Source organism: Podarcis pityusensis (assembly GCF_964106645.2).
Source record: "Podarcis pityusensis genome assembly, chromosome: W".
NCBI lineage: Eukaryota > Metazoa > Chordata > Lepidosauria > Squamata > Lacertidae > Podarcis > Podarcis pityusensis.
In genome coordinates this window covers 15,485,176-15,506,095 of record NC_138045.1, presented here as the reverse complement: position 1 = coordinate 15,506,095, position 20,920 = coordinate 15,485,176, and the positions used below count along the sequence as shown (strand labels likewise).

The 20,920-nt window shown below is 41.5% G+C and overlaps 1 protein-coding gene across 1 annotated transcript in view; it reads left to right on the top strand.

The window, feature by feature from the left end:
• LOC308467778 (uncharacterized protein) overlaps window positions 1–10,965 on the top strand; it is a 624,927-nt gene extending 613,962 nt beyond the window's left edge. Inside the window, exon 2 of the mRNA XM_080989479.1 lies at window positions 10,895–10,965. Within this exon, the coding sequence (XP_080845605.1) occupies window positions 10,895–10,950 (56 nt within the window). The 3' untranslated portion in view covers window positions 10,951–10,965. The remainder of the gene's footprint in view (window positions 1–10,894) is intronic.
• The last annotated feature ends 9,955 nt before the right edge of the window (window positions 10,966–20,920 follow it).

The following is a 20,920-nucleotide window of genomic DNA, read 5'->3' as shown; positions in this document are numbered from 1 at the left end:
TTTGAATTCCTCTTTGGTGGTTTCCCCCCTTTTCCATTTTTTGTACACATCCTTTTTAAATCTCAACTCAGTTAAAAGTTCTTTAGATAGCCACCCTGGCTTCTTTAGGCACCTTCCATGTTTCCGTCTCATTGGTATTGCCTGACGTTGTGCTTTTACTATCTCCCTCTTAACAAACTCCCAGCCATCATGAACTCCCTTTCCTTTTAGTATTACTGTCCATGGGATCTCACCCAGCACTTCCCTAAGTTTTATGAAGTCGGCTTTCTTAAAGTCAAGAAATTGAGTCCTAGTATGCTTGGCTGCTCCTTTCCGCTGTATAGTAAACTTCAGAAGAGCATGATCACTCGCGCCTAATGATCCTTCCACTTCTACCCCACTAACCAGGTCATCAACATTGGTTAGGACCAGATCTAAAATGGCTGTTCCTCTTGTTGCTTCTCCCACTTTCTGGACAATGAAGTTGTCTGCAAGGCCAGTGAGGAATCTGTTTGACCTTATGCTCTTGGCTGAGTTTGACATCCAACAAATATCCGGGTAATTGAAGTCCCCCATTACTACTATCTCCCTTCCTTTTGCATGCTTGGCCATCTGTTCCAGGAAGGCATCATCTATGTCCTCCGTTTGGCTTGGGGATCTATAGTAAACTCCCACAATGAGGTCACTGTTATTCTTCTCTCCCTTAATTTTGACCCAAATGCTCTCACTTTGGCTTTGAGGTTCTAAATCTTGGATCTCTTCACAGGTATACACATCCCTGACATATAACGCCACTCCTCCTTCTTTCTTGTCTGGTCTGTTTCTCTGAAATAGATTGTATCCCCCCATTATTACATTCCAATCGTGGGACTTATCCCACCAGGTTTCAGTGATGCCTATTATGTCATATTTAGTTTGCTGTACCAAGAGCTCAAGCTCATCTTGTTTATTTCCCATGCTTTGCGCATTAGTGTACAGACATTGAAGTCCATTAATCATTCCCCCGTGACTCTTATTTTTTCCTCCCACCACTAGGTCTGCGTGCTGTTTGCTCCATTTGGTCTATGACATTTGGATGATCATCTTCATCAACTGATAGACTCCTACCTTCAGGAGCACTGTCTCCCTCCCCCATATTAGTCAGTTTAAAGCCCTCCTGATGAGGTTTCTGAGATTTTTGGCAAAAACATTTCTCCCAACCGTTGTGAGGTGCAGCCCATCGCTTGCCAGAAGTCCATCTTCAAGAAACTGCAGTCCGTGATCTAAGAATCCAAACCGTTCCTGTTTGCACCATTTGCGAAGCCAGCTGTTCACTTCCACTATTTTTCCCTCTCTCCCTGGGCCACGTCGTTCAACTGGGAGGACAGATGAGATGACAATTTGTGCATTTAATTGCTTCAATTTCCTGCCCAGAGCCTCGTAGTCTCTTTTGATCTTCTGGAAGCTATTGCTTGCAGTGTCATTGGTTCCCACATGAACCAAGAGGAGGGGGTATTTGTCAGTGGGTTTTATGATTCCTTGCAGTCGTTCAGTTACATCTTGGATCTTAGCCCCGGGGAGACAGCACACTTCCCGAGACATCTTGTCAGGCCCACAGATCACTGCTTCTGTTCCCCTCAGTAGGGAATCCCCTATCACCACTACACGCCTCCTCTTAGGTTTGGTCGGGGTTCTTCCGTGAGCTGTCCGTTCCAAGGTCGCCTGCACATTCCCTGAGGACTGACTTTGATGCTCGTCTTCATATACCTGATCGACTGCAATGAGGGAGAGATCCTCAAATGGAGTCTGCTCTTCGTCTTCCATGCTAGGGGAGAGGACCTCAAAGCGATTGTGTATTTCTAAACAATCAGAGCGAACCCTGGGCCTCCTACTTCTTTGAGTCACGTTTCTCCATATATCTGGCTCCTGTGTTGTTGAACTAGCCTCCTTCTCAGGGGAGTCCCCTGTCTCCTCCTTGGTGGAGACGGTGTGCTCTGTTGCTTCCAAGAAGAGCTCCAGCTCTCTAATTCTTTGGAGCGTAGCTACACGTTCCTCCAGTTGCTGGACTTTGTCTTCTAAGAGGGCAATCAACATGCAATTGCTGCAGGTAAAGCTGCCTGCAACCTTTGGCAAGATGGCAAACAAGGGTGATTCAAGATGGCCACCGTGTAAGTTTCCTCCTTCCAGTTCTCTCCGACCTCTTCTCCTGACTTGGATTTTACAACCGCTGGAGTAAGCTATTTACTTTAGTTTTGCCTTTTGCTAGACAAGTAATTGCTGGACTCTCCACTGGTGTGATGCCAGATTTTAATTAAGTTTGACGAAGGAGGATTGCTTTGGATTGATCTGGGTGGTGCCAAACTTGTGTGCTTCATAGAACAACGATACAACGATCCTTCAGACCTGCACCGCCGGCACAAAGAGAAACTCCCCTGTTTAAGGTTTCTTATTGCTAAATGATTTTCTCTTCTGGGGGACACTCGGACAAATGACTGAGAATTGTAAGTAAGCAACGAACTTTACCTTACTTTTTCTTCGCTCACCACTCCCCTGCCTCCTGCAATACTCTCTAAGGTGCATTAAGATATTTCCAATTATTGCGGATATTTCTCCTAATCTCCACTATGGGCCATGGCAAGCGGCCAAGGGACCTGGATGAGGCAATGCCTCCCCCGAGGCCCAAACAGTCCAAGATTGATTCTTTCTTTCTTAACTGTAGCAGAAATAACGAGGAAGATAGCTACACGGTTGAAACCCACAATCGTTTTAATCCTTTAATTGACCTCGCAGCCGATATAGAAGTGGAGGGGGTGAACTCGAAGGCAACGAATAATGCTAATGATAATGACAAAGAAGAGAGAGTCACCTCAAAGGGGGAGTCCGAGTTGGCCCTGGGCGATGGCATGGGATTCAATCATTTCCAATTAATAATCAGGACCCTGCGCTGCATCTTTAAGAGCATAAATGGGATCTCCATGCAGGTGAATAATCTCCACCAAAAGCTTGAGGCCCATTTGCTGGAGCTGCAGCACAACCTCACTCTGCCTCCGAGGGATTTAAAGGGACAGAGGTGTACCTCCCCTGTTAGGCATGAAAGTGGTACTGGTGGTCACCTCTTAAAAACTCAACTGGACTCTCAATCTCTGATCTTACAACCAAACAAAATATGTCTAACTATACGCAGCAGTGACCCCAGGTCCCCAAGGTGGAATAATCCGAGAGATGTCAAAGATCATCTAAGGCAACTCCTTCAGATTTGGCCTCCGCTAATAGATCTCAGTACAGTGAAACTCTTATACTACCACCATCGGTTCCAAAAAGTACTGCTCTCCTTCCAGTCACCAAAAATTCCCTCCATACTGGTTAGGCATAAAGCGTTTTTGGCCACCTGGGGCATCTACCCAACGAGAGTCTTTAATGACACCAGGATTAAACCTCTTTTCCGTAGCATCGTACAAAAAGGTATCCGCTCGCCAGACAGGCGCGACATAGTCTTGAAACTCAAGCTGTCCACCCGGGAACCTCACCCTCCCTCTCAGCCCAAGCCTCCTGGTTTATCTACTCCAGCTACAGAGAAGCATGACCAAAGCGGGCCCAGCCATCTGGCTGCCTCAGAGGAGAGGGACCTTATTTCATCCTATGGCGAGTTGCCATTAGTAGAACAGCAGGAAGTTATAAACAGGCTCGATACACTCAAGCAGCAACTTACACATGTACTTCAAGAAAAAATCTCCTCAAAACCTGGTCATAGCAACCTATTAAATCAAAGGAACGCAGTCATGAAGGGGCTAACACCCCAGAAACCCCTGCCAATCACTGGGACTCCAATAACGGATGATATGGCAGTCTGCCTGGCGGAAGCTCCTCATACACCGTCGCAACGCAGACCCCCTTCACCTCTACTAATAGATCTGCAATCAGCTACCTCGTCCTCCGCCTTAAAGAGCAATGCGCCAAACACCCCTCATCCTGGTAATCTGTCAATGTCCTATTCTTCTATGCCTGACCTGGAGTCCTCATTCAGTGTGGTCCAGCCAGATGACTGTATATCCTCGTCCTTTGCCAGTCAACCTCTTTTGGTAGAACCTCATGTATCCGCAACCTCTTCAAGCCAATATATAAACGTTAAGGAAGCCACTGCGCAAAGAGACAGCTCAGGCTTTATTGAAGACCCTGCTGGCCACATCAATCAAATTACCACCCCTTCGATACCTTCGGCTGTATCACGCCTGGCGCTGTCTCAGACCCTTGGCAATGCTTCTCCCACCAGCAACCAGAGTAACTGACTAGCACATAGTCCCTCTTCAAACTGCTTCAATATGCTATCCTGGAACGTGGCGGGATGGACGTCCAAACAGGATGGCGGGGATATGAAAGAGTTTTTAGCAAAATTCCAGATTATGGGTATACAAGAGACCTGGTGCTTAGAATCGTCACCCCCCCCCCCTTCCCTACTGGGCTATGACGCCTTTGTGATTCCTGCGACCAAAACACATTTGTTTGGGTGCCCTAGTGGAGGCCTGGTAACATTTGTTTTGCAGGAGCTTCAACTTAATATCTCTCCTCTCTTTTGGTTAGAGAGTAATTGCATTCAAACTTTACATATCACTAACAGCCCGGTTGGGGACTTCATATGTGTAAACTTGTACAATCCATCTACCTACTCCTCTTCTCATTCAAATCAGCTTTGGGAGGATTTAAGATTTATCCTCGATAAATCTGTGGCTGAATTTCCAAAGTCAGAGATCCTTATAATGGGGGACTTTAATGCCAGAATCGGAGCAGATATAAGCTCATTCACCGATAAGTCGCAATTATTCATAGAAGAGGAGTGGTTTCCTACGTGGAATTCACATGATAAGACCATTAATAGGGCTGGCATCATACTGCTGGAGTTTACCATAAACTGCGGGCTGCACAGCTTGCATGGCACACCCAAAGACTGGTCCGGGGGATTCTATACTTTTCTAGGATCTAGAGGGGCAAGCGTTATAGACTACATCTGGTCCTCCTCGGCATTTAATGATAAGGCATATTGTTTCAATGTGTTCAACAGAACCGAAAGTGACCACCTGCCAATCGCCATCTCCTTCCTCCACACACAGCTGGGGCTTCCCAGCTCACTCCACCCCCAGGATCCACTGATCTTAGCTCCTGGACGTAAGAAGTGGGATTTCTATCTGGAGCAAGACATAAAAGTCCTCCTAAATTCCCCTGAGATCCTAGCCCTGAAAGCTCAGCTGTTAACAATGAATGTGAATCATTTCTCAACTTTCCAGCAAATTCTAGCCTTCTTGCTTCCTTCACTTACGAAACCTTCCCGTGCGATTCTAACCTGGAAGAATCAAACTTGGTTCGACCAAGAATGCAAACAGTGCAGAAGCAAGCTTAGATTTCTTCAGTCTGATATGAAATCAGACAGCACCCAGAGCAAAATCAGGGAGTTAGCCCAATTCCGTTCATACTACAAGAAGCTGCTCCATCATAAGAAATTGCTCTTTGCGAAAGACCGCTGGACGGCACTGTCAGTGGCCATTAAAACCCGTGACGACAAGAAATTCTGGAATTTAATTAATGCAGGTTTAAGACCCCCCTCATTCATCGCTAATAACATCACAGCAGCCAGTTGGCACTCTCACTTTGCTCAGCTGTATTCCGCCCCAGATCCCGAAGTAAATGTTGTCTCCACTCTTCCAGCATCTGCCTTGCCCACCTGGGAGCCAGTCTCCCCAGAGAGATGTATACAACTAATCAGTACGCTTTCAGGGGATAAATCCCCGGGGGAGGATATGATACCACCTGAGGTATTCTTGTCGAACCAGACATGGTGGGCCCCTATTTTAGCATCTCTCTTTACCACTATTAATGCTACTCTTAAGATTCCACCTAATTGGAAACAGAGCATAGTCATCCCAATACATAAAAAGGGGGATCCACAAGATCCGCGTAACTATCGACCTATCAGCCTGCTGGACATATCATACAAGGTCTACTCTAGATTCTTGCTAGAGAAATTAATCGAGTGGGCAGAAGAAACAAAGCTATTCCACCCGGAACAGGCTGGCTTCCGTAAAGGTCACAGCACATCTGGCCAATGTCTTGTTCTATTTACCCTGATTGATAAATACCTAAACAGGTTCAACTGCAAACTACACGCGGCTTTTGTGGACCTGACCTCCGCTTTTGACTCCATCCCCAGAGATAGGCTATGGCAGAAGCTTAGTTACACTAACATAGATAAGAGACTCCTCCACCTTCTTATGGAAATTCATAATGACATATCGGCCAGAGTAAAATTCGGCCCTCTGGGAGCTCTATCTGATCCTTTCCCTCTGAATAAAGGGGTCAAACAGGGCTGCCTCTTGGCCCCTTTTCTATTCAATTTCTACATCAATGACATCGTTACAACCATGAAGGCCCTAAATCAATCTGCCCCCTCTTTACAACAGCTCAAGATCCCCATATTACTCTATGCGGACGACATGGTGATACTGTCTTTAACCAAGCAGGGCTTAAACAACATGCTCAGAGGGCTCATGACATATTGTGATACCAACTCCCTCAAAATCAATTTCGCCAAAACCAAAATTCTTACTTTTGGCACGAAAACTCGGAAGCCTTTCTGGAATTTTGAGGGCCACTCTATTGAATATTGTTCAGCATTCAAGTATTTGGGTATCACTTTTCAGCATGGGCTTAGCTGGTCAGCTCACCTAAATATGACCATCCTGGCTGCCCGTAGAACCATCAAAGCCTTGGAGAAATTCTTCTATGCAAAAGGCGGCCAGTTGGTTCCACCAATCAGAAAAGCATTTATCAGCAAAGTCCTCCCGATGTTACTGTATGGGGTTGAAATCTGGGGGTGGAATTTAAAAACACTACAATGGCTGGAGATTCTGCAAAACTCTTTTGCACGAAAGATACTGGGCCTCCCCAAGGGCTCAGTTGCTGCACAGTTAAGAACAGAACTGGGCCTCCCCTCCATTGTTGCGAGAGCCCACATTAGAATCATTAGTTTTTACTGTAAATTAATCAATGCCCCAGGTTCCCTACTAGCTAGGCAAGCCTTTTTAACTTGTTCTCATACCAACAAATGGTCCAAGGCCATGGAGACTATTACTGCACGCTACTCCCTCCCAGATCTCGACACGCTGTCATCTTGGGACCAACATAAAATCCGGGCCTGGATTCTTACAAGAGACGAGGCCATGGACCGGGCACAGTCCATTACAGCTCGCCTCTCCATGTGGCTCCCTAAAGTGAAAGTGGTAAGATCACTTGCCAACTACTTGATAGACCTGACGGAGCCCAATTTGAGAAGAGCGTTTACTATGGCCCGTTTCCATTCTATACCCATGGCCTTCCTGCAGGGGATTTACTCTAAGACCCCTATTACTCAGCGTTTATGTCCATGCACAATGAATGAAGTAGAGGACTTCATACATTTCTTTTTCTACTGCCCTATTTATGAGCCAATAAGACCTAAGCTCCTCCTCTTGATCCCGTCCACCATTACATCTAAGGAAGACTGTTTGAAATCGCTTCTTGTGGACGCAAATCCCCAAATTTCACGTGGGGTGGCAATCTTTATAGTGCAGGCTCTGAAACTCAGGGCTACTCTGACTGGGTAGTGTGTCCTAGACCTGGACCTGTTTTAATTCTTTTTATTACTTTTTATTACTTTTTCAACCCAATGTGCCGAGCCTATTTTGGGGCCATTTTATGTTTTATATACATCCGCATTTTGGATTCTTGGCGCCGGCAACTAAATCTTTACATTATTGTCTTAGGGTAATTTAAATGTCATTACGCCAGTAATATCGCTTTGAATTTTGTTTGGTTGCTTGTCTCTAGTATTTTTGTCTTATTTTGCTATGGCTGTATGCTAATGCAATAAAGGTTTTTTGATTGATTGAAGCATATAAATAATAATAACATCATCATCATCAAGATGGCAAACATTGCGCAGGAACCGCAGGTGACTGCAGCTGTTCCCTCCCACTCCATGTTGAGGCGGCCAGCGTACCTTGAGGACTACGAATGCAACCTCCCGAGCAGGACTGCAACTAAGAGGGGAGGGGTGTTATGTACTGAGTTGAATAGGATCCAAATGCAGCAGTCTCACTGGTCCTAGAACAATAGGATCCAAAATGCAGCAGTCTGATTGGTCCCAGAACAATAGGATTCAGAATGCAGCAGTCTGATTGGTCCTAGAACAATGCAGCAGTATGATTGGTCCGCAGGAGCCACCCAATCCAGCTCCAGATGGAAGTGAATCCGCAGCCTGATTGGTCTACAGGAGAATCCAGGAATTAGCCAATCACATGCGGCCCATTGTGTAAATAATGTATATAAAGCAGATATTTTGGGGGAACTTTCATTCCTCACTACTATGAGCTGAATAAAGAGCATGAAATCCACACTCGACTCCGAGTATATTTCAGGCTGGCTGGGGAGGATGTGGTTTGCCGCATTTAAGTGGCTGTGGGGCCGGAATCTCTCCCTTCCACTCCTGTTTTTCACGGATCTTCGTTGCCCTCCTGCTGCCTGAGATTCGTGGAGTCACCGCTGCTGCTTCAGAGCTGCTTGAGGCATTGGGAAAGCTTGGTTTTGCTGAGGGGAGGTTGTGGCCTCCACCTACCCCTCCCCTTTAAGGGTATTCCTTTAAAGGAATCCGAGGGTCGTGGTTCCTGCCCGAAGCCCAGGTGGTGACTAGGGCCATGGCACGACTGTTCCGGTGACCCTGGGGGAGCTCCGAGTTTATGTACATCAACAGGACTCCCGCTACTGGTGGTTAACCCTTGAGAGACGTTCTGCATGGTGGGCAAGAGTCTGATATAGTCATTTCGGGTCCAATGCCTAAAACCAATACCACTCACGTTCTGCAACCAATGAAGTTGTGGCCTTTCTTAGCCCATTAACCTAAAATGCTGGTGTCCACGTGTCTTTATTCACCAAAGGAGGGGGTGCGGGGCCTTGACATGCAGTGAACATGATGAAATGTGCTTCCATGTCAAAAAGATTTACTCTGCACATAGTAAAACTGGCCTGTTGTGGAGAATGTTCTAGCATCTTCCTTTCACTGGCATGCTAGTTTTTAATTGCAGTGATTTATTTTTGCACCCAGGAGCATTTCATTACGCAAGCTTCCCTCCTGCCTTAAGAATTGATGCACCTGTTCAGTAAGATGTACCTTTCAACTCAAATACCATACAGTGGTACCTCTGGTTACGTACTTAATTCGTTCCGGAGGTCCGTTCTTAACCTGAAACTGTTCTTTTTTTTTTTAATTGCTTTTTATTGAAATTTCCACAAAAAACAGAAAGCATACAAAGAAAAAATTAACAAACAAAAATAAAAAAGATAACACTCTTATTAGTCAATGTTAAGTATCATCCACTTATTTACACAACGTTAACACACGTCCTGACCTCCCTCCTATCCTGTTACGGTTTTCTTACATTTTTTCTTCTCCTGCAGTTTCTAAATCTGTGATTTACGCATAACAAGGTTTATGTTAGACCTACTGTAGTTTTTAAATTGTTACAGTTACTTTCAATGTACATCACAAATTTACTCCATTCTTCAATAAACTTTGTTTCTTTTTGATGTCTAATTTTGTTTGTCATTCTTGCTAATTCTGCATATTCAAATAATTTTGTTTGCCAATCCATAATCGTGGGGGTCTCCGCTGATTTCCAATTTTGAGCTATCAATATCCTGGCTGCCGTTGTCGCATACTGAAATAACTTCTGGTCTTCTCTTTTAATTTCATCCCCAATTATTCCTAAGAGGAATGCCTCTGGTCTTTTTAAGAAGGTCAACCTAAAGATTTTTTTTAGTTCATCATATATGAGCTCCCAATTTTTTTTTATTTTGTCACACGCCCACCACATATGGTAAAAATCCCCTTCCTTCTGCTTACATCTCCAACACGCTTTATTTCCACTTTTATTCATTTTATCCAATTTTACCGGTGTGATGTACCAACGATACATCATTTTCTCCAAATTTTCTCTTAGCGTGACACATACTGTAAATTTCATTCCTCTGTTCCATAAGCTCTCCCACTTGTCATACTCTATGTTGTGTCCAATGTCCATGGCCCATTTTATCATTACCTCCTTTACCAATTCCTCTTTTGTGTCCCATTCTAACAACAAGTTATACATCTTGGCTAAAAGTTTAGTTTTCCCTTCTAACACTTCTATCTGGTATCTAGATTTTTTCTCATTCATCCCCAATTTTTTATCCTCATTCCAAAGTGCATTTATCTGATGATATTGCAGCCAACCTGTCAATCTGTCTTTCAGTTCGTCATATGATTCAATCTTCCAACCTTTTTCCGCTTTAATCAGTATGTCTTCATGTGTTAACCTTTTCGCTTCCATGTTCACTTTTTTTATTGTTAGGATATCTGTCGGAGATAACCACCAAGGAGTATTTTTTTCTAAAAGTTTCTTATCTTTTTCCCAAATTTCAAGCAATGCTCCTCTGAAAATATGATTGGAAAATCCTTTATGGACCTTTCCTTTGTTGAGCCACAAGTAAGCATGCCAACCTTATCTATTGTTAAAGCCTTCTAAATCTAACAAATCCAAGTTCTCCAGGGTGAGCCATTCTTTAAGCCAACACAAGCTGGATGCCTCATAATATAGTCTTAGGTTTGGCACAGCAAAGCCCCCTCTTTCTCTCCTATCTGTTAATATTTGGAACTTAATTCTCGGCCTCTTTCTTGCCATATAAATTTTGAAAGACTTTTTTGCCATTCCTTAAAAATCGAGGATCCGGACTTCCGGGTTAGCGCCATCGGCAATGGCGGAGCTCCTCTGACCGAGAGGAACCTGCTCCGTGAAAATCTGGTCTTGCCTTCCTCCCAGGTGGAGGAAGCCTGGGAACGTGGGATTCGGCTAACACCAGGAGCGCCTACTCGCAGGGAAACCCTTTTTCGGGGATCCGAAGCGACGTGGGGTGAGTGGCACGGTGTTTTGAATCAACCGCTACTTTTATGGAGTGAAGCCGCACAGCCGTTGCCGGAGAGCGCTGACTTTTTCCTGTGGACAATTGGACTCTAAACAAGTACCCGTGAGTAGAATGGAAAATTGGATTAAGAAACATTTTAATTTGGCACTGAAGCGGGAAGGCTCTAAACAGGAAGTCCGCCTCCCGTTTTTGTAAATAGATTGAAGCAAAAACTTTGTAAGCTAAAGTCTGGAAAGTCGTATATAAAGGTCTAAATTTCCTTCAGTTATTACCACCAAAACCCCTCTTGGAAGCAGGAGAAAAGGGGGGGGGGTTGACTGTTTAAGCCTGCAGGAGAGAGAGTAAAGAAAGATAAATTTCCACCGTCTCAAACCTGGGAACGGGGTGTCAGAGGCAGAAATTTATGGGGAAGTTCATCGACTGTGAATGGAACGTCTTTTGACAGATAGTAAAAAAAGAGAAACAAATTGACTCCAATGTTGCTTCTTGCATTCAAAAGAAACAAAATATTTGAAAAATGAAAGTAATTTTCTTTCGTTGGTCCTGCTTTCAAAAGATGGATACAAATAGAAATTGTCTCCTCTAGAGGGAGCTTGTTAATTTGTTGCTGGAGTCGATCTGGGGATTTCACAGCTGTAAGATTAGGATCGTGAGACCAGACTCTGACCTTGAATAAAAATGTGTTTAGAAGAAGTTTTGGTGCTTGCTTTTTGCAAGACGAGCGCTTTGCTGGAGCAGATGCATGAGAAGATGGATTTGATGACTGTTGCAGTTAAAAACTTTGGACAAACGGCGAATACCCATATAGAAACCATTCAGGAACCAGCCCAGGAACTTGTTTTCACAGGGCAAGCGCAAGTGCAGAAGATAATGGAGGAGGTTGCTGTTGAACCTCAAGTAACACAAATGGAGAGATCCGAGGCCTTGCAGGAGCATAAGCCGCTGTTCTTGAAGTTTGAATCTGGAGTGGACCAGGGGGGGGCGTCTGGAGTTGTGAGGGCTCTTAATCCCGGAAGGACTTTGAAACATGCTTTTAAATACTTCCTGGATTACAGTGTTGACTGTGGGGAATGGGACTGTGGGGAATGGGCTGATCTGCTGAGGGGAGATGGAGACATTTTTGGATTGGAGTCCTCCCGAGACCTACCCCCCAATGAGAAAGGAAAGAAATTAAGAAAAAGATCAACAAAAGACAAAGTAAAGGGCAGGTATAAACAAGAAGAAGATCTGCAGAAGGGACATGGAAAAGACTTAAGAGCCTCGGACATAAGATTGGTTGATGGACTAGATGGAATGGACAAGAAGGACTGACAAAACCCGAGACCAGGAAGAAGAGACGTTGGATGAAGATTGGAAGAAAGTTTTAAAAAAATTTATTTTGAGAATTAGTGTAAAATTAACGAGTATTAGGAAACATGTTGGAATGAAACTATTTGGCTTTAGTAGAAATGATATAAGGAGTTATATACAAATAAGTATTAAGTTTTAAGTTTTAAGGTTTTTTTTATGGTAAGATAAGGTTAAATAAATTAAGATAAATTATATAACAAAAATTGAGAAAGATGGAAAGAATTTGCTGAAACAATTAATTAAATTAGAATACAAAAAGGGAGGTGTGAGGAGGTCGATGAATCAAGTAAATGAAAGATAAAGATATGGAACATTGGATGTGTGTTTTAATGTTATTGTTGTTGTTGTTTTTGCTGTATTGTTGAATTGTTTTTTATGCTTTTCTTTTTATGTATTGTAATGTATGTTTTGTCAAATTTTTTGTTGTTTTCTTTTTCTCTTTCTTCTGTAATTCTTAAACTTTTAATAAATATCATTTAAAAAAAAATAAAAAAATAAAAATCGAGGATCCCCTAATTACCGGAATAGTTTGAAACAAGAACAGCATTTTCGGGAGGATATTCATCTTGATTGCCGCCATCCTTCCGGACCATGAAAGTTTTAACCTATTCCATATAGCCATATCTTTTTTAATCTCTTTCCACATAGGTGGATAATTGTCGCTAATTAAATTAATATTTTTTTGAGGTTAACCAGATACCTAGATATTTGACTTTTTTTGTGACTTTAATTCCACATTCCTGTTCTATGTTCTCTTTTGTATTCCTATCTATATTTTTCACCAACATTTTAGTCTTTGTTTTATTTAGTTTGAAACCTGATACTTTGCCGAATTCATCTAATTGTTTCAAAACTTTGCCGACGCTTGTTTGTGGTTCTTCTAATGATAACATTAGGTCATCCGCATAAGCTTTTAGCTTATATTCCTTAGTACCAGCTTTAATTCCTCGTATTTCTGGCATAGATCTCACCTTGTTTGCTATGACCTCTAATACCATTATGAATAGTAAAGGAGAGAGAGGGCAACCTTGTCTTGTTCCCTTCATAATGTTGAATGTGTCTGTCAAATTGTTGTTAACAATTAATTTAGGTGTTTGGTTAGAGTAGATCGCCTTTATACCTTTTATGAAGTTGCCCTCTATCCCCATTTCCTCCATAGACTTTAACAAAAACTGCCATGAGACGTTATCAAATGCTTTTTCAGCGTCTATAAACAATAAAGCCGCCAGTATTTCATTTTTTACTTCCAAATATTCAATAATATTTATAATATGTCTGACGTTATCCTTTAACTTTCTGTTTGGAAGGAATCCAGCTTGATCTTTATGTATGACATCTTTTAAACAATTTTTAAGTCTGTCTGCCAATATTCCCACAAAAAGTTTATAATTGTTATTCAGCAATGAGATAGGTCTGTAATTTTTTATGTTCAAACTGTCCGTATCTGGCTTGGGAATCAAGGTTATATGTGCATCTTTCCATGAATCTGGTAGGTTCCTTCCTTGCAAAATACTATTCATCACCTCACATAGCACCGGGGTTAATTGATCCCCCAGTGTTTTGTAATATTTGGCCGACAAACCATCTGGGCCTGGGGCTTTGCCCAACCTCATCTTGTTTATTGCCTCCTTTACTTCTTCTTTCGTAATTGGTTTGTTCAGCTGTATTTTTCCTTCTTCACCTTTGTGTTTTCCCTTGTAATCTTCAAAATACTTTCTTATTTTGTCTGGGTCTTCATTTTCTCTTTTATATAGGTTTTCATAGTATTTATGAAATGTTCTCATAATTTCCTCCGGATTTTCTATTTGTCGTCCTTCTATTTTAATCTTGTTTATTACACTTTGTTTTTGTCTTTTCTGCAACTGCCATGCCAGGAGTTTCCCTGTTTTGTTAGCTGATTCAAAAAATCTCTGCTTCATGGATTTTATTCTCCATTCTACCTCTTGATTAACCAGTATTGAATATTGGGTTTGTAACATCTTAATAGCTTGTTTATTTTGTTCATCTTTAGGTTTTATCATTAAATTTTTCTCATATATTCTTATATGGTTTAAAATGTCTTCTTTCTTTTTCTCTCTTAATTTTCTTCTGAGGCTATTTTGCTGTATTAGGTGACCCCTCATGACAGCTTTGCTTGCGTCCCAAACTATGTCAATGTTGGTATCTTTATTTAAATTCCATTTAAGGTAGTCTTCTAGGGTGGCCTTTGCCTTTTCAGTTATCTCGGGGATCTCAAAAAGGTAGTCATTCATCCTCCATCTGTAAGCGCTCTGTACTTTACCTTTTATTTCTAAGCCAATGGGGTTGTGATCCAACAAAGTTCTTGGCTGTATTTCACATTTTGAAATTCTTGGTATTATACATCTTGAGACCCAAATCTGATCTATCCTTGCCCAGCTCTGATGTGGTTCCGAAAAAAAAGGAGAATTGTTTTGTACCCGGATTTTTTTCTCTCCACACATCTATTAAGTCCATATTCTCCACCAGATTAAACCACGTTTTTGGCAGTTTCCCTTGGTTACCTTTCTTTTTCTTTGATGACCTATCCAATTCAGTTTTAACCACTCCATTAAAGTCACCTAGTACAATTGTTTTTTGACCTTCTAATTCAATCAGACTCTCTTCTAATTTTCTGTATGTAGGAGTGCAAATATCCAGAGATGTAGTGATCAGGTGGGATTGCTATGAAGAATTATAACAGATATAGAGTAAGCCATTTGTGTCAGCAATGAAAGCATTGCGTTGACTGGGTTTAAACTATTTTGATATGATTTTTGATCAATCTACACCTCTGCATCTCTGGCCCTTTTGACCCTACTGCCCATTTCTCTCTCCTCACATCACGTACACAGCAGTACACAGCAGTTGCTTCGCCAGGCAGGCTTCCTCGGCCATAAAGATAGTAGGCAAGTTACTTTGATGTAGTTTTCTTATATATAATCTTAAAATGTTAATCTTGGAGCCAGGAAACAGATCTCACATGAAGGTGGTAGTGATCTGGTCTTTCTGGCCATCCTTCTTATCATGTTTATTTCTCACCTCTGGGGTTGCCAGATGCACCCCTTTGTAGTTCTCAACTTATTTACCCCAAAATATATGCATGCTAATTAGTGTTGTAGTGTAACTTTTTCCCCACGTGGGGTTTGATGAAATGCTCAGAGGAAATATGATTGGTTCTTACGAGCACTGTGTAAAAGATTCTTTTGCTAATAAAATGGCCTGGTGAGGGGTGTGGTTTACGCACTTTTCTCCGAGAGCCTTTCTGGTCAAAGCCTCGTGTCTTGTTATTAATCAGGGTCCAGTCCTTCCTTTGCAAATGCAACACTGTAGAATTCCGCCTTATTAGTATTAGGGGCATAGATAGAGACCACATTCAATTTTTCACCTTGAACATTAATTTGTACTCCCAATATCCTCCCCTCCTCATCTTTACAGATTAATTTAGGTTCCCATTTTTCTTTAACATATAGAACAACCCCTCTTTTTTTACGCACATTGGAGCTGATAAACTCCTCCTCTAGTCTTTTATTTTTCAAAATATGCTTATGTTTTTTAGCAATATGAGTCTCTTGCAAGCAAATTACACCCAGATATTTTTTCTTCAATACATTTTTGATTTTATTCCTCTTAGATTTTTCATTCAAACCATTCACATTCCATGTTATTAATTTTAATGCCATTATTATCTAATCAGAGTTAACTAACAACAGAAGCTAAAACTAAGAAGAACTAAAATTAGATTCGAGTAGTCTTGTCTTCTAAATCCTCCTCCTCCTCTTCTTCTTCTCCCTTTACTTCTTCTTCTATTTCCTCCTCATCCTCTTCTTTTCCTCTCCTTCTTTCTCCTCCTCTCTGTCCCTCCTCCTCTTCCTCTCCTCTACTTCTGGCTCCCTTTCCCCAATTTTATCCTCCATCCTTCCGAGGTCCTTCTCATATCTCCTTGAGAATTTCCGGACCACAGGTATGAAGTTTACGGCATGCAATGCCTTGAGAGAGAATATTATGAAAATGATATACAGGTGGTACATGACCCCAGTCAAGCTTGCAAAAATTTATCATTTGCCCGATAATAAATGTTGGAAATGCAAAGAAACTGAAGGTACATTCTTTCACCTTTGGTGGACGTGCCCAAGGATTAAGGCTTTCTGGGAGATGATATATAACAAAATGAAAAAGGTATTTAAATATACCTTCCTGAAGAAACCAGAGGCCTTTCTCCTGGGCATTGTCGGCCAATTGGTGCCAAAGAAGGACAGAACTTTTTTTATGTATGCCACAACAGCAGCAAGAATACTCATTGCAAAGTATTGGAAGACACAAGATCTACCCACTCTGGAAGAATGGCAGATGAAGGTGACGGAATATATGGAACTGGCGGAAATGACTGGCAGAATCCGAGACCAGGGAGAAGAGTCGGTGGAAGAAGATTGGAAGAAATTTAAAGCCTATTTACAGAAATATTGTAAAATTAATGAATGTTAGAATGATGTTGGATAGAAAGTAAGTGTTTTCTAGCTGTAATACTATAAGGGAATATGAAAAATGGATTACTAACAGATAAAAATTTAACGTTACAATATTTTAAGATTTAAGACTTGGATAAACAAAGAGGGGAAGGATTTGCTGAACCAACAAACTGAACTGGAATACAAAAAAGGGAGGCGTGAGGAGGTCCGGGAAATAAGCTAATGAAAAATAAGTAATGGAAAGATTGAGTTGTTTTTAACTATTTTTATTTTCTATTTTTCTTTTCTTTTTTTTGGTAATATTTTGAAAATTTCAATAAATATCTTATTAAAAAAAAAGAGAGAGAATTTCCTCACTTCTTGTATATCTGTCAACCTAAATCTTTTATTTTTGTAATAGAAGGAGATCCCTTCTGGGAACTCCCATCTATACTGTATACCATTTCTTTTCAGGACAGTCACCAACTATTTATAACCCTCTCTTTTTCGTAAGAATCTGGTAAGTATTTCTTGAAATATGATGATCGGTCTATCATCAATTAACAACTTTTTTGATAGCTTGTCTTCAGTATCGCATTCCTCATTTCTAAGGAGTTGAATATCACTAAAAAGTCTCCCGGTAGCCTCTTTGTTTTAGCTTGTAGCGACTTTACTTTTATTCTGAACACATTTTCCACAGTGAATTCAACCTCTTCTTCTTTCATATTAAGCCATTTAGCTAGCTCTTTAATCATTTTAACCTTTATGTTTTCATTTGCCTCCTCGCCTACACCTCTGAATTTCAGGTTTAATTGCCTCTGTCTCATTTCAAGCATGGCTAGACTGTCCCAAACTTGGTCTTGACTTTTGCTCAAGTCTCCTAATTCCTCTTTGATTTTGTCTGTCTCTCTTTTGTTCTCTTTCACTTCTTTTTGGATTCTCTTGGTTGATTCTTCTATTGTTTTTGATCTAACTGTCAGGTCCTTTATTTTAGTTGAAAGTTCACCAACTGCCCCCTCTATTTTCTTATCTAACCTTTCCTGCACCTCTTCTAACTTCTTTTCTAAGAGCTGATCACTTTGCTTGAATTCTTTAATCTTCCACCACAGAGCGTCCAGATCTTTAATTTCTTCTTGTCATGATGCTCTCCTATCTGCTGGCGTTCCACCTACTTTCTTACCATTTTTCCCTGACATTTTGAACCCACTTTCTTAGAATATTACAGTATTTTCAAGCAATTACCAAAATTCCTGGTGCAGTATATAATTTTGCCCCTAGGGGGCCCACAATCCACCTCTGATAATTCCTAAATACAGAGAGCTTCAATGCTATTTCTCTAGTTTCCAACCAACAAGATGTCTCTTACCAAATATACCATTAAGTGTCCCTTTTCAGCCACTTTCTCCAATTCTCTGTATTTTATCTTACACCCCTTCCTCCTTAAGCTCCTTATTTATATTATGTTCTCATATTGGCCAGTTATTAATTTTAAATGTAATATAATCAGTAAAACATTTTTGTTAACATATATCCAAAAACCATATAATCAATTGTTCCAAAGAGACCAGTACCTTGGTTTCAGAATGTTCAGTCCAAATTAGTACAATCAGTCCAGTTAATACACATTAATACTCCTTCTGTCCAAATAATACATTCAGTCTAATTAGTACAAATGCATCTTCCAATTCTCAGTTTCCAATTTTCAGCCACTTGCTGGCCTAATCCCAATTGGTTTACGCACTCTTCAGCCATTTATAGGCCTAATCCAGATTGAAACCGATCAATTTAAAAGTTTTTATTAGTCCAAAGATAAATATTTGTAATCCAAGAGGTCTCTTTTATTCTGTCTTCTTATTAAAGAGTTATGATATTGTAATCCAGGGTTCAGAGAAAAGGCAACAGCAAAGCATAAGAGAAAAACAAGAAAATGGCTCTCCACTTCTAAGTCACTGTAATTCCAGAAGTTCGCCAGTAGAGCACGTGAATTTGCTGTAGTATAAGTCCAATATTCAATTTGTTATAAAGAGAAAAAAGAAAGGAGTCTAAAAAGAGGAAAAATTTAAACCCACCTCCCACACTGTTTCGATTTCATTATCTCGGAAAAGCCTGAAGAAGCAAGAGTGTGTACAGAATTAACAAACTTAAAATGGGAGGACTATCCATATATTTGCAGCCATTAATAGTCTAATAATCCCATAGTAATTTAGAAATTCTTTAAACACAAAAACGTTGTTGTTATTTTTAAAGCTCAGTTCGTGAATCTTTGCTGTTGTTGCTTCTCAGGTCTTATTTCTATTGCCTTTTTGCAGCGAGGCTTCCTTTAGAAGGCTTAAACTTAAATCTTTAAACCTCACCCCTTCCAGAGAAAGGGTAGCCTCCGTAGTTCTTTCTTCCAACGAAAGGGCAGCCTCCGTAATCCTTTCTTTCACAGCCAAAAAGATAAAACAAAGTTTCAACTCCGCTCTTCTTGCAACTCTTTGTCCAAATTAGCCCTCAGTCTTTAAACAAAGTTGCAAAAAGCTTTCCTTTCGTACTCACTCAGCAGGATCGTTAGCGTCTTTGCTTTCCCTTGCTACTTCCTTTCTCTGCGCCATCTTTTTCGCCGATACAGGAAAGGACTCTGTAAGTCAATCCTTTAACATCCAAAGATCTCTTGATGTTTTTTCTCAAGTATTAAGATTAACGCTCTCTCCGAACACCAAGAAACCTGTTTGTTAATTTTGGAGATTTACCGCTTTGCAGTAGAGGCATAGAGACATTGCAGACGCGGGGGTGGTGGTGCTTCCCGTCACGTCCACAGCTCCGTCCGCTCTCAAGCTTCTTAACCTGAAACTGTTCTTAACCTGAAGCACCACTTTAGCTAATGGGGCCTCCTGCTGCTGCAGTGCGATTTCTGTTCTCATCCTGAAGCAAAGTTCTTAACCCAAGGTATTTCTGGGTTAGTGGAGTCTGTAACCTGAAGCATATGTAACCTGAAGCATATGTAACCCGTGGTACCACTGTACTAGGTACTGGGATGCTTTGTTGTGCTTTCAGTGGCACTACACAAGTTGTGATGGCCCAATGCAGATGGCTTCAAAAGAGGATTAGACAAATTCATGGAGAACAAGACTATCAATGGCTAAAAACTGTTAAAGTTAACACCTCCGGGCGTTAAATTGGCCTGATTCTGCCAATTTCAGGCAAGCTTGATTGTCCTCCCACACTGTTATGGGTAGGCAACAATCGCCATATATCTCCTGGACCAGACGTGTAGAATTCCAGCTCCCTACATACTCCTGAAAGAGCGCTGAATTCTGCCTCAGTCGATGACAGAGCAATGAGGCTTTGTTTCTTGGACCTCCAGCCAATTACAGAATCTCTGTACATTACAACCATTCCGGAGATAGACTTCCTGTCTGAATTGTTGGCCCAATCTGCATCAGCCCAGCACTGAAGCTGTGCATCTCCCTGAGCTGACAGTATGAGGCTATACTCCTTGGTCTCTTGCAGATACCTAAGGACCCTTTTTACGCCATTTCAGGCCATCACACTGGGTTTTGCAGCCTCTCTGCTCAGGAGATTAACAGCAAAGGCTATATCAGGTCTGCTCCATTGTGATATATATAGCAGACTCCCCAGAGCAGATTGAAACACCTCCCAGTTTTCGAACTCTGGCTTTACCTCAGACTGGCTGTCTTTCAGAAAACATGTTTCCATTGGTGTTCTGACACCTTTGCAGTCTGCCATCTTAAACTTTTGCAGTAATTGCTCTATCTTTGCTCTCTGGTTTAGCAAAAAACTGCCATCTTGGTCTCTGTGAATCTGCACCCCAAGGTATAAGCTCACATGACCCAACTCCATGAGTTTGAAGTGCTGCTTCAGCTTCCTTGCAAACTCCTGCACCTGTTTACCTGTCCTGGCAACAAATACAATGTCATCAATAAAGATATGAACCAGTTCCTGCTGCTGGCCTGTCCCCTTCAGGTACAGGCAGCTGTCTGCCAGAGTCTTCTGGAACCCTAGCGTCCCCAGAGCTTCGTTGAGACATAAATTCCAATTTCTGGCTGATAGCTTCAAGCCATAAATGGAACGGTGCAGTCTCCATACCAGACCTGGTTTGTCGCCCTCAAACCCTAGTGGAGGTAACATGTAGATCTCCTCCTGCAGTGGTGAGTTTAAATAGGCAACATCAGTGTCAAAAT